This window comes from Oncorhynchus mykiss, chromosome 11 (genome assembly GCF_057628025.1).
Source record: "Oncorhynchus mykiss isolate SJ-2025 chromosome 11, ASM5762802v1, whole genome shotgun sequence".
NCBI classification, from domain to species: Eukaryota; Metazoa; Chordata; class Actinopteri; order Salmoniformes; family Salmonidae; genus Oncorhynchus; species Oncorhynchus mykiss.
Genome location: NC_143032.1, coordinates 68,398,763 through 68,411,272, shown reverse-complemented (window position 1 = coordinate 68,411,272; position 12,510 = coordinate 68,398,763). Strand labels below are relative to the sequence as shown.

The 12,510-nt window shown below is 45.2% G+C and overlaps 1 protein-coding gene across 4 annotated transcripts; it reads left to right on the top strand.

The window, feature by feature from the left end:
* Nucleotides 1–804: 804 nt before the first annotated feature.
* Nucleotides 805–5,649, top strand: LOC110536264 (vesicle-associated membrane protein 8). Of its 4 annotated transcripts, none has more exons than XM_021621954.3 (4): nucleotides 805–1,230; nucleotides 1,363–1,431; nucleotides 4,006–4,161; nucleotides 4,529–5,649. In XM_021621954.3, exons 2-4 carry the CDS (start codon nucleotides 1,402–1,404, stop codon nucleotides 4,715–4,717), a joined length of 375 nt encoding a protein of 124 aa, XP_021477629.1. In that variant the 5' UTR covers nucleotides 805–1,230; nucleotides 1,363–1,401; the 3' UTR covers nucleotides 4,718–5,649. The 4 variants fall into 4 exon arrangements, with proteins under 4 accessions (XP_021477629.1, XP_090047161.1, XP_021477631.1 ...); XM_090191035.1 differs by having other exon boundaries at nucleotides 807–1,230; nucleotides 1,363–1,629; XM_021621956.3 differs by having other exon boundaries at nucleotides 828–1,629.
* The last annotated feature ends 6,861 nt before the right edge of the window (nucleotides 5,650–12,510 follow it).

Here is a 12,510-nt window from a genome sequence, read left to right as displayed (position 1 = left end):
TTTACCAGAGCTCTAAGGGAATGGGTGCCATTTGGGATGCAGACGCAGGCTAAACCAGTTGGTCAAGGTTATTAACAGTGTGTGCGGGCTGGTTGATACCGCATCAGCATGAGTGGTAGAACAGGAGCTGCTGGGATGGGTGGAGTCACTCACTTATTGATCTGGTGGCTGTAGAGGGAGGTTTGCATCTTGATACAGCCTGACTTGTCTGAGAATGTATCGTATGTTACACCGCCTCAATCTCTCCCCCCCCCCTTCCCTATCTTGAATGACACACTACATTTGGAATGTAAAGCAGATATTTTTTTCCATAGGTCCACTCCCAGCATTAACACTGTATTACATATAATATAGGCCTACTGTATTTTGGCATCAAAAGTGTCACGAACCGGCTCAAAGCCCGTAACAAAGGGAGACAACGTGGAGATAAGGAGTAACAAAATATATATTTATTTAACTAAAGCAACTAAGGAAAATATACAATGATGTGTGTAATCAGTAGTGTAAGTGAGTTTTGCGTGCATGAATGTGATAATACAGGGTGTTGAAAGGTGCCAAAGCAAACAAACAAACAAACAAAAGGCCACCAAGAACCACAACACAATCTACAAAGGTGTCTGCATGGAGAGAGTCTCCTCCATGAATGTGGAAGAGGTCTATTTATCCTGGGAGACACCTGGCCCAGGTGTTTCCCATGAAGCTGACGACCCTCCCAACTCCGCCCACCGGCATCCTAATAAGGAAACAAGAACAAAGACAGAATACAGCAGACAGAGTGGGAGGGTCGTCACAAAAGCTTACAGCAAACTGCCTACAAGCAACCACACAATACTGTCGACCTAAAGGCATGTCTGAGACTGAACTGCATCAGATATGTAGTATCTGTAAGCATGTGAGATCAATCCTTTTAGACAAGATCCATCTTTCACTGGGACATTATTCTGTGTTCAGGGGGGGGGGGGACGAGTTCCGACTGGAAAAAGTAGTTTAATGGTCATCTAACTCTGAATTCCAAGTCGGAAAATGTAGGACATCATTTCAGAGCTCCGACCTGAAGATCGCTGACGTCATGATTTGACCTCGTTTTTTTCCTGAGTTCCCAGTTGTTTTGAACGTAGTGAAGTCGGAGTTCCCAGTTATGAACGCGGCATCGGTCCAGACAGCAGATAGAGGTGCTGACGTCAATCGACCTGCTGTATTTTATACAGTTCTTGCACACAGAAGTTACAGGTAAAAAGGAAACCGTTCCTTACTGTAGCACCCAGCACATACCAACGATAATCAAGAATCCTGATGTGAAAGTTTGTGGGCCAACCAGCACAACGACATTCTGATTTGGGTCCATTATCTTCCCTGCTGCAGGTGCACCAGAGAACGGCGTGCTCCAACGCCCTCGTGAGGATGCAAAGTGGAAGCAGAAGACCCGAAGAGGTGGGTCAAGGCGAAGGACTTTACTTTAAGGAAGAAAAAAAAAGTTAATGAGCAGTAGGAGTCAACGTAGGCTGTTCAGCAAGAACATCAATCTCGCATTATCCATAAAGAACAGTTATATAAATTGGATACATCGGGATTTTAAATAAACTCTCCGTTTACGATAAACCAAGATCGAAGACGATGGATAATGATTTGGTAGGTGCCGATCACGGAACGATCTGTTATTTTCTGATGTGTTGTTGAACCAGGCTCAATCGAGTCCACACATTAATAGCCTAGCTTTCTCACTTGAGAATACATGTAACAGGTCAACAGTCGCCTGTTTTGCTTACTTAGTTTGTGAAATTGTTCTGTTTTACCTTCATTCATTGCGCACATTGTATCTGACCAAGAGGTCGCTAACAGTATCGCTTTTGCGGAAGATTGCGTTTGAATTATTTAAATTGTAACGTTTGTGTATTTGACATGGCGCCTGTGCACCAATTGTTACTTTGGGTGTTTGTTTTGATAATCACCACTAATTGTAGCCTATCTATTCCATAACGACAACAATTGGTGAAAGTATACCCCTGTCAGAGCATATAAAGAGTCATTGTAACACTTCAACGATTTTAGCTTGAGTCGTCAGCTGGAAAATATAGGAGGATAGTCAAATATACCAAACTCAAATACTACACCTTACTTTTTATGGGCTCTATGGGGGAATACTTGGAGAAACCCGTAATAAATTTAGTGTGGATTACTGTACTGTACTTTCCCATCAGGAGTGGATGTCAAGTTTTGAATTGCCACTACAGGGGGGACTTCAGCTAAACTAACACAAACATACATTTGGCCTTTCTTGCCTGTACCTGGATTGTTCTTTCCCTTCATCTCTGTTAACATGAAACAGTTATTACAGTAAATGGTTTATTTGTTTGGTAATTCATCAGCCTGTTGACTCATCATACTCTCCAAATGAAGAAACTTATATGCACAGGATGGAACCTAGGCTATTTTCTACTTCTGAGCTAAAGCTGAGTTTAGACCATTCACAAGGAAGTGGGCAGGTTGGTATGCCTAATATTGCTTGCCTGGTGTCAGTTGCCTGGGTTGTATGGTCTTGGAGGGTAGATTGTAGACAGACCACTTGATAGGCTCTTCAGCATTAGTTTATCCAAAATCCATTAGCTAGACACAGGCCAGCGTGTACCCAAGAGTTTGGTTCTGGGTTGAGGTTCAGTGATTACCTAAACATAAATGTCTGATTCATGAGTCCGTCCACAATATCCATAGGATGCACTTTAGAACAAAAATTAAAACCTGATACATTTTCATTTGCATATTGTAACTGACCAAAATGTGAGGGAAATTACTTGGTATTTACAAGTACTTTTTAGAGCAAAGTGGAACACAAATCAAGTGCTTAACCCCTGTTCAACATGTTTGGCATGCCAAGGAGTTGTCATATCACAAACAGATTGGCACTTATTTACTGACCAAAGATCCATAATTCATCTACATGATTTCCTCATTTATGTCAGCAAAGTGGTTATCTGTTTGATGTATCTCTGTCAAGGACAGCCATCATGCCGAGGTAGTGCTGTGTGTTGTGAGTTTGGATCTCTAACCAGTTGAAGGACTTTCAAAGCTTTAAAAGGCCCGTTTCTCAAGTATTTGAATAAGATACTGTGTGTAGTCTACTAAACTCTCTAACGCCAGTGAACTTCCTTTGTCAGTATGTAATGTTTCTCTCTTGGTGTGACTTGTCATTTGATAGCAGTCGACCATTTAGTGGGCCTCATACAGGCAAAGCCCTGTGTCAGGGGAAAGCAGGTTGTGAAGGAACGAGGGAGGAGACTGAGGACAGAGGGGGAGGGAGGGAGCCAGGTTGTGACGCAGCAAAGCTTACCGTTTCCTGGAGACGCCTGTGTTTTTTAGGCCGGTGAGCCTGCTCATGGGGTTTGGAGAAAGAAAAAAATAATTGCAACATGCATACTCACTCCTTTCTCTTTGTCTCGCATACAAAGCCTAACACGTCAGCAACGTCTAATCGATTCTTTTGCACTTTTGAGTGTAGTGAAGTTCCTCAGAAAACTAACTGGCTCTGGATGTCAAAAATAGCATTTCCTGGCTTACAGGGACCTTCAGACATGTACTATCAATTAAATGTGCCTATTTAAAATATATATTCCTGACATAGATTTTCATTGGATCTTGTATGCATCTGTTATTTTTGTGCAGGTCTTACGTGATCATTCAAAGGCAGCTATGATATAAAGATATGGATATTCTTCTGACTAGACCGTAAAAGGTTATTTGAGAAGTGATACAGGTGTAAAACTTCCCCACAGGGTTCTCTTCTTACTACTGTTAATGGATTGTTGATAAAGCTTTGTAGGAATAATCTACACCATAACCCCAGTCAGCCCACTAGCAGCATTTGAGTACTTGAGTCCTTTACTATTGTCTTGATGGTCTATATTTCACACAGATATCCTCAGTTTATGAAAACACGTGCTGGATGACTGCTGAAGTGTATTTTCGTCATTGACCTCTCTCGCCTCTCTGTCGCTGTCTGTCGATGTCCAGGAGCAGGGAGAGGTGGTGGAGCAGGACAAGGTGAGGACCCTGCAGTCTCAGGTGGAGGGAGTGAAGGACATCATGACCCAGAACGTGGACCGGATCCTGGCCCGGGGAGAGAGACTAGACGACTTGATGGGCAAGTCAGAGGACCTGCAGGCTGGGGTCAGTCAGTCCTGCAACACTGCTCCACATCTCTATACATCTCTGTTCTACATTGTCTCTCTCCTCATCATGTGCTCCTCACTGCATTCATTTGTCCTCACTTAACATCTACTATAACGTCATAGTACATCCAATTATTGATACCTAAAGTATTTAATGGACCTAAAGAGTGAACCATGATGTGGGTTTGTTCAAGGTGTACATTTAAAAAAATATTATTTTTTTTAAAATCAAATTGCAGGCCACAAACTCTCGGAAATGTGTAGACTACATATCTGCAGTTTACAAAGCATTGATTACTGCAAAACGTTGCAAATGGTAGAACTTCTGTGAGCGTGTACCTAGTAGCGTCCCATCTCTCCCTCAGGCTGAGGACTTCAAGCACACGTCCCAGAAGGTGGCTCGCTCCTACTGGTGGAAGAACATGAAGCTGTGGGTGGTGATCGTGGTCATTGTCCTCGTCATAATCCTCATCATCGTACTGCTCAGCACTGGCGTCATCCCAACCAGCTCCCCTGTTCCCCCACTTCCCAAACCTACTAAAAGACCAAACTAGTCATGTTTTTCCTCACTGTGTTGTGTTTTAGCTGAGCTGGTTGCTAGAGAGGATGTCAGTGGGTTTTTTTGTTTTGAAAGATGGGGAAAACTTAGCTGCAATGGTATAGTGAAAGAAAGGGGGAATTGAGAGAGGGAATGGAGAGTCTGAAGAAGCATGAGAGCCTTTTGACCTCTATCCATGACCTGATACTCCATCATACACAAACTGCGGGAACTCATGTCATGACTTAATGTGGGTTCTCATGGTCCATGTACTCAGGCCTTGGAAACTCTGGCTAACTCCAGACAACCTGTTGTGAGAGAGGTGGAATTGAACAGCTAACAACTCCCCTTGCTGGTCCAAACGAGTGTCATAGCTCCTAGGACTACTGTCGGCCATCTCATAGCTTTGCATAGTAGCTTTTGGTAGGCCCACCTGTATTCTTTAACGACTTGTGTGTTTTAACTCATCTCACTGTCCACTCCAATGTTACAATACCAGCCATGCTTTGGGGAGGTCAAGGAGTTAACTCCCATGCTTGTATATAGTTATCATACCTGTATATACATTTGTAAAGCACCCACATGGGGCCCTAAACCATTCCAGTAGTGTAACAATGAGGTTAATTTGAGGCTATTTATTGTTTTATTTTTGTCATCCCTACTGAACATCTTTTCTTTTTTGTTTTTCATATGACTGTATTAATGTTGTTTTTAATCAACAAAACCAATTAAAGAAAATTATATGGACCCCCCCCCCCCCCCCCCCCCAGAGTCCTATCAATAGATATGTGGTTTAGAGCTATAATTGTATTTTAGACAAGTAGGATGTATTGGGAATTTGGGCTAGTTTCAATTGCTATAGAATTCTATTATTTTGTTTTTCATTCATTGATGGAGTTCAATCATGTTATATCTGATTAATTATAGAATAAATAGCATTTACTTCCACAGTGATTTTGTTAATTATTCTGTTATCTCAAATGGTTTCTGCCTGATCATAGGGTCACAAGAGGAAGACACAGTAAAACTAACACAAAGAGGTTGGTACAGTTGTTGAATGCACCATGGGAAATTTCTTAATTGTTTTTACTGTGTTCTTACTACTAGGATCACTTAATAAGCTAAGCGGAAACTAGGAAGTCTTGAAGAAGAGCTTTCTTTGTGAGTTGACAGAACAGAATAGTTGAGCCATTACCACAACAGTCAGTGTTACAAGAGTTTTTAAACTAATATTTAATATATTTGGTGGAATCCTTAACAGTATTTTCTTGGACTATATACACTGCTCAAAAAAATAAAGGGAACACTAAAATAGCACATCCTACATCTGAATGAATGAAATATTATTTTCTTTACATAGTTGAATGTGCTGACAACAAAATCACACAAAAATTATCAATGTAAATCAAATTTATCAACCCTTGGAGGTCTGGATTTGGAGTCACATTCAAAATTAAAGTGGAAAACCACACTACAGGCTGATCCAACTTTGATGTAATGTCCTTCAAACAAGTCAAAATGAGGCTCAGTAGTGTGTGTGGCCTCCACGTGCCTGTATGGCCTCCCTACAACGCCTGGGCATGCTCCTGGTGAGGTGGCGGATGGTCTCCTGAGGGATCTCCTCCCAGACCTGGACTAAAGCATCCGCCAACTCCTGGACAGTCTGTGGTGCAACGTGGCGTTGGTAGATGGAGCGAGACATGATGTCCCAGAAGTGCTCAATTGGATTCAGGTCTGAGGAACGGTCAGGCCAGTCCATAGCATCAATGCCTTCCTCTTGCAGGACCTGCTGACACACGCCAGCCACGTGAGGTTTAGCATTGTCTTGCATTAGGAGGAACCCAGGGCCAACCGCACCAGCATATGGTCTCACAAGGGGTCTGAGGATCTCATCTCGGTACCTAATGGCAGTCAGGCTACCTCTGGCGAGCACATGGAGGGCTGTGCGGCCCCCCAAAGAAATGCCACCCCACACCGTGACTGACCCACCGCCAAACCGGTCATGCTGGAGGATGTTGCAGGCAGCAGAACGTTCTCCACAGCGTCTCCAGACTGTCATGTCTGTCACATGTGCTCAGTGTGAACCTGCTTTCATTTGTGAAGAGCACAGGGCGCCAGTGGCGAATTTGCCAATCTTGGTGTTCTCTGGCAAATGCCAAACGTCCTGCACGGTGTTGGGCTGTAAGCACAACCCCCACCTGTGGACGTCGGGCCCTCATACTACCCTCATGGAGTCTGTTTCTGACCGTTTGAGCATACACATGCACATTTGTGGCCTGCTGGAGGTCATTTTTCAGGGCTCTGGCAGTGCTCCTCCTGATCCTCCTTGCACAAAGGCGGAGGTAGCGGTCCTGCTGCTGGGTTGTTGCCCTCCTACGGCCTCCTCCACATCTCCTGATGTACTGGCCTGTCTCCTGGTAGCGCCTCCATGCTCTGGACACTACGCTGACAGACACAGCAAACCTTCTTGCCACAGCTCGCATTGATGTGCCATCCTGGATGAGCTGCACTACCTAAGCCACTTGTGTGGGTTGTAGACTCCGTCTCATGCTACCACTAGAGTGAAAGCACCGCCAGCATTCAAAAGTGACCAAAACATCAGCCAGGAAGCATAGGAACTGAGAAGTGGTCTGTGGTCACCACCTGCAGAACCACTCCTTTATTGGGGGTGTCTTGCTAATTACCAATAATTTCCACCTGTTGTCTACTCCATTTGCACAACAGCATGTGAAATTTATTGTCAATCAGTGTTGCTTCCTAAGTGTTTGATTTCACAGAAGTGTGATTGACTTGGAATTACATTGTGTTGTTTAAGTGTTCCCTTTATTTTTTTTGAGCAGTGTATTTGATTTTCCAGTGGGTGCTTACTTTTAGGATTTTTACTCACCATGCATAGACCTCTCCAAATCTCCATCAATGTGTGATATCTCACAGCGCAGATCTCAGATGGGAAGAGGGATGAGGTTGCTTGGATGTGATCTACAATGTCATCTTTAATCACAATACCTCAAGTGTTGTACTGTATGATGGATCACAGCAGTTGGAAATCTGATGACACATTATTTTTCACAATAGCACTGATTCAACTTTGACATACTCTCTACTCTTGTTTATCTCCAACAATGAATTTGAGGGTTTTTAACAAAGCACAGATATGTTCCAGGTAGCCTCTAAGAATAACATTGACGGATACGGTGAGTTTTTCAGGAGGTGTATAGGATATGTTGTACCCACTGTGACCATTAAAACCTACCTTAACCAGAAACCATGGATAGATGGCAGCATTTGCGCAAAACTGAAAGCGTGAACCAATGCATTCAACCATGGCAAGGTGACTGGGAATATGGCAGAACACAAACAGTGTAGTTATTCCCTAAGTAACGCAATTAAACAGGCACGTCAGTATAGAGACAAAGTAGAGTCGCAATTCAACGGCTCAGACATGAGACGTATGTGGCAGGGTCTACAGACAATTATGGACTACAAAGTGAAAACCAGCCATGTCGCAGACACCAACGTCTTGCTTCCGGACAAGCAAAACACCTTTGCACGCTTTGAGGATAACACTGTGCCACCGATGCGGCCCACTACCAAGGACTGTGGGCTCTCCTCCGCGGCCGACATGAGTAAGACATTTAAGCGTGTTAACCCTCGCAGGCTGCCGGCCCAGGCAGCATCCCTAGCCACGTCCTCAGAGCATGCGCAGACCAGCTGGCTGGAGTGTTTCAGGACATATTCAATCTTCCCCTATCCCAGTCTGCTATCCCCATTGGCTTCACGATGTCCACCATTGTTCCTGTACCCAAGAAAGCAAAGGTAACGGAACCAAATGACTATCGCCCCGTAGCACTCTCTTCTGTCATCATGAAGTGCTTTGAAAGGCTAGTTAAGGATCATATCACCTCTACCTTACACCCTAGACCCACTTCAATTTGCTTACTGCCCCAATAGATCCACAGACTATGCAATCGCCATTGCACTGCCCATTGCCCTCTCCCATCTGCACAAGAGGAATACCTACAGGTATGTAAGAATTCTGTTAATTGATTATAGCTCCGCATTCAATATCATAAACGTCCTCTCGCTGTCACCTGAGTTTATTTTCAGCAAACTTAACATGTAAATATTTGTATTAACATAAGACCCAACAACTGAGACATAAACAGAGCAAGTTCCACAGATATGTGACTAACAGAAATGGAATAACGTGTCCCTGAACAAAGTAACAGTCAAACGTAACAGTCAGTATCTGGTGTGGCCACCAGCTGCATTAAGTACTGCAGTGCATCTCCTCCTCATGGACTGAACCAGATTTGCCAGTTCTTGCTGTGAGATGTTACCCCACTCTTCCACCAAGGCACCTGCAAGTTACCAGTTCTGGGGGGAATGGCACTAGCCCTCACCCTCCGATCCAACAGGTCCAAGACGTGCTCAATGGGATTGAGAGACGGGCTCTTCGCTGGCCATGGCAGAACACTGACATTCCTATCTTGCAGGAAATCACGCACAGAACGAGCGGTATGGCTTGTGGCATTGTCATGCTGGAGGGTCTTGTCAGGATGAGCCTGCAAGAAGGGTACCACATGAGGGAGGAGGATGTCTTTCCTGTAACGCACAGCGTTGAGATTGCCTGCAATGACAACAAGCTCAGTCCGATGATGCTGTGACACACCGCCCCAGACCATGACAGACCCTCCACCTCCAATCGATCCCATTCCAGAGTACAGGCTTTGGTGTAACGCTCATTCCTTCGACGATAAACGTGAATCCGACCATCACCCCTGTTGAGACAAAAACGTGACTCGTCAGTGAAGAGCACTTCTTGCCAGTCCTGTCTGGTCCAGCGACGGTGGGTTTGTGCCCATAAGCGATATTGTTGTCGTTGATGTCTGGTGAGGACCTACCTTACAACAAGCCTACAAGCCCTCAGTCCAGCCTCTCTCAGCCTATTGCAGACAGTCTGAGCACTGATGGGGGGATTGTGCGTTCCTGGTGTAACTCGGGCAGTTGTTGCCATCCTGTACCTGTCCCGCAGGTGTGATGCACCGATCCTGTGCAAGTGTTGTTACACGTGGTCTGCCACTGCGAGGATGATCAGCTGTCCGTCCCGTCTCCCTGTAGCGCTGTCTTAGACATCTCACAGTATGGACATTGCAATTCATTGCCCTGGCCACATCTGCAGCCCTCATGCCTCCTTGCAGCATGCCTAAGGCATGTTCACGCAGATGAGTAGGGACCCTGGACATATTTATTTTGGTGTTTTTCAGAGTCAGTAGAAAGGCTTCTTTAGTGTCCTAAGTTTTAATAACTGTGACCTTAATTGCCTACCGTCTGTAAGCTGTTAGTGTCTTAATGACTGTTCCACAGGTGCATGTTTTTTAATTGTTAATGGTTCATTGAACAAGCATGGGAAACAGTTTTTAAACCCTTTACAGTGAAGTTAATTGGATTTTTACAAATTATCTTTGAAAGACAGGGTCTTAAAAAAGGGACGTTTCTTTTTTTGCTGAGTTTAGTACCCTCCAAGCTCATTATTAAGCTCGGGGCCCTGGGTCTGAACCCCGCCCTGTGCAGCTGGGTCCTGGATTTCATGACGGGCCGCCCCCAGGTGATGAAGGTCAGAAACAACACCTCCACTTAGCTGATCCTCAACACGGGGGCCCCACAAGGGTGATTGCTCAGCCCCCTCCTGTACTCCCTGTTTACCCATGACTGCGTGGCCACGCACTCCTCCAACTCAATCATCAAGTTTGCAGACAACACAACAGTAGTAGGCCTGATTACCAACAATGACGAAACAGCCTACAGAGAGGAGGTGAGGGCCCTGGGAGTGTGGTGCCAGGAAAATAACTCACTCAATGTCGACAAAAAAAAGGAATGGATCAGTTGATTCACTGATGTGGTCATCCTGTCTGGGTTGGCGCCCCCTACCCCCCCCCCCCCCTTGGGTTGTGCCGTGGCGGAGGTCTTTGTGGGCTATACTCAGCCTTGTCTCAGGATGGTAAGTTGGTGGTTGAAGATATCCCTCTAGTGGTGTGGGGGCTGTGCTTTGGCAAAGTGGGTGGGGTTATATCCTTCCTGTTTGGCCCTGTCCGGGGGTGTCCTCGGATGGGGCCACAGTGTCTCCTGACCCCTTCTGTCTCAGCCTCCAGTATTTATGCTGCAGTAGTTTATGTGTCGGGGGGGCTAGGGTCAGTTTGTTATATCTGGAGTACTTCTCCTGTCCTATTCGGTGTCCTGTGTGAATCTAAGTGTGCGTTCTCTAATTCTCTCCTTCTCTCTTTCTTTCTCTCTCTCGGAGGACCTGAGCCCTAGGACCATGCCCCAGGACTACCTGACATGATGACTCCTTGCTGTCCCCAGTCCACCTGGCCGTGCTGCTGCTCCAGTTTCAACTGACCTGAGCCCTAGGACCATGCCTCAGGACTACCTGACATGATGACTCCTTGCTGTCCCCAGTCCACCTGAACGTGCTGCTGCTCCAGTTTCAACTGTTCTGCCTTATTATTATTCGACCATGCTGATCATTGATGAACATTTGAACATCTTGGCCATGTTCTGTTATAATCTCCACCCGGCACAGCCAGAAGAGGACTGGCCACCCCACATAGCCTGGTTCCTCTCTAGGTTTCTTCCTAGGTTTTGGCCTTTCTAGGGAGTTTTTCCTAGCCACCGTGCTTCTTCACCTGCATTGCTTGCTGTTTGGGGTTTTAGGCTGGGTTTCTGTACAGCACTTTGAGATATCAGCTGATGTACGAAGGGCTATATAAATACATTTGATTTTGATTTGATCGTGGACTTCAGGAAACAGCAGAGAGAGCACGCCCCTATCCACATCGATGGGACCGCAGTGGAGTATGTGGACATTTTTAAGTTCCTCGGCATACACATTTCTGATGATCTGAAATGGTACACCCACACAGACAGTGTGGTAAAGAAGACACAACAGCACCTCTTCAACCTAAGGAGCCTGAAGAAACCCCCCAAAAAACATTTTTACAGCAATTGAGAGCATCCTGTCGGGCTGTATCACCGCCTGGTACAGCAACTGCACCGCCCGTAACCACAGAGCTCTCTAGAGGGTGGCACGGTCTGCCCAACGCATCACCGGGGGCAAACTACCTGCCCTCCAGGACACCTACAGCACCCGATGTTACAGGAAGGCCAAAAAGACCATCAAGGGCAACAACCACCCAAGCCACTGCCTGTTCACCCCACTATCATCCAGAAGGCGAGGTCCTTACAGGTGCATCAAAGCTGGGACCGAGAGACTGAAAAACAGCAAGGCCATCCGACTGTTAAATATCCATCATTAGGCGGCTTCCAACTGCTGCTGCCCACTGGCCACTTTCATAATGGAACACTAGTCACTTTAATTATGTTTACATATTTTTGCTTTACTCATCTCATATGTACAGTTGAAGTCAGAAGTTTACATACACCTTAGCCAAATACATTTAAACTCAGTTATTCACAATTCCTGACATTTAATCCTAGTAAAAATTCCCTGTCTTAGGTCAGTTAGGATCACCACTTTAATTTAAGAATGTGAAATGTCAGAATAATAGTAGAAATAATGATTTCTTTCAGCTTTTATTTCTTTCATCACATTCCCAGTGGGTCAGAAGTTTACATACACTCAATTAGTATCTGATAGCATTACCTTTAAATTGTTTAACTTGGGTCAAACGTTTCGGGTAGCCTTCCACAAGCTTCCCACAATAAGTTGGGTGAATTTTGGCCCATTCCTCCTGACAGAGCTGTTGAAACTGAGGCAGGTTTGTAGGCCTCCTTGCTCGCACACACTTT

Excerpts from the sequence above, each read along its gene's own strand:
- LOC110536264 (XM_021621954.3), top strand. The coding sequence starts at position 1,402 with ATGCAAAGTGGAAGCAGAAGACCCGAAGAG. Across the intron at positions 1,432-4,005 it reads GAAGCAGAAGACCCGAAGAG|GAGCAGGGAGAGGTGGTGGA; the intron begins GTGGGTCAAGGC and ends GTCGATGTCCAG. Across the intron at positions 4,162-4,528 it reads CAGAGGACCTGCAGGCTGGG|GCTGAGGACTTCAAGCACAC; the intron begins GTCAGTCAGTCC and ends TCTCTCCCTCAG.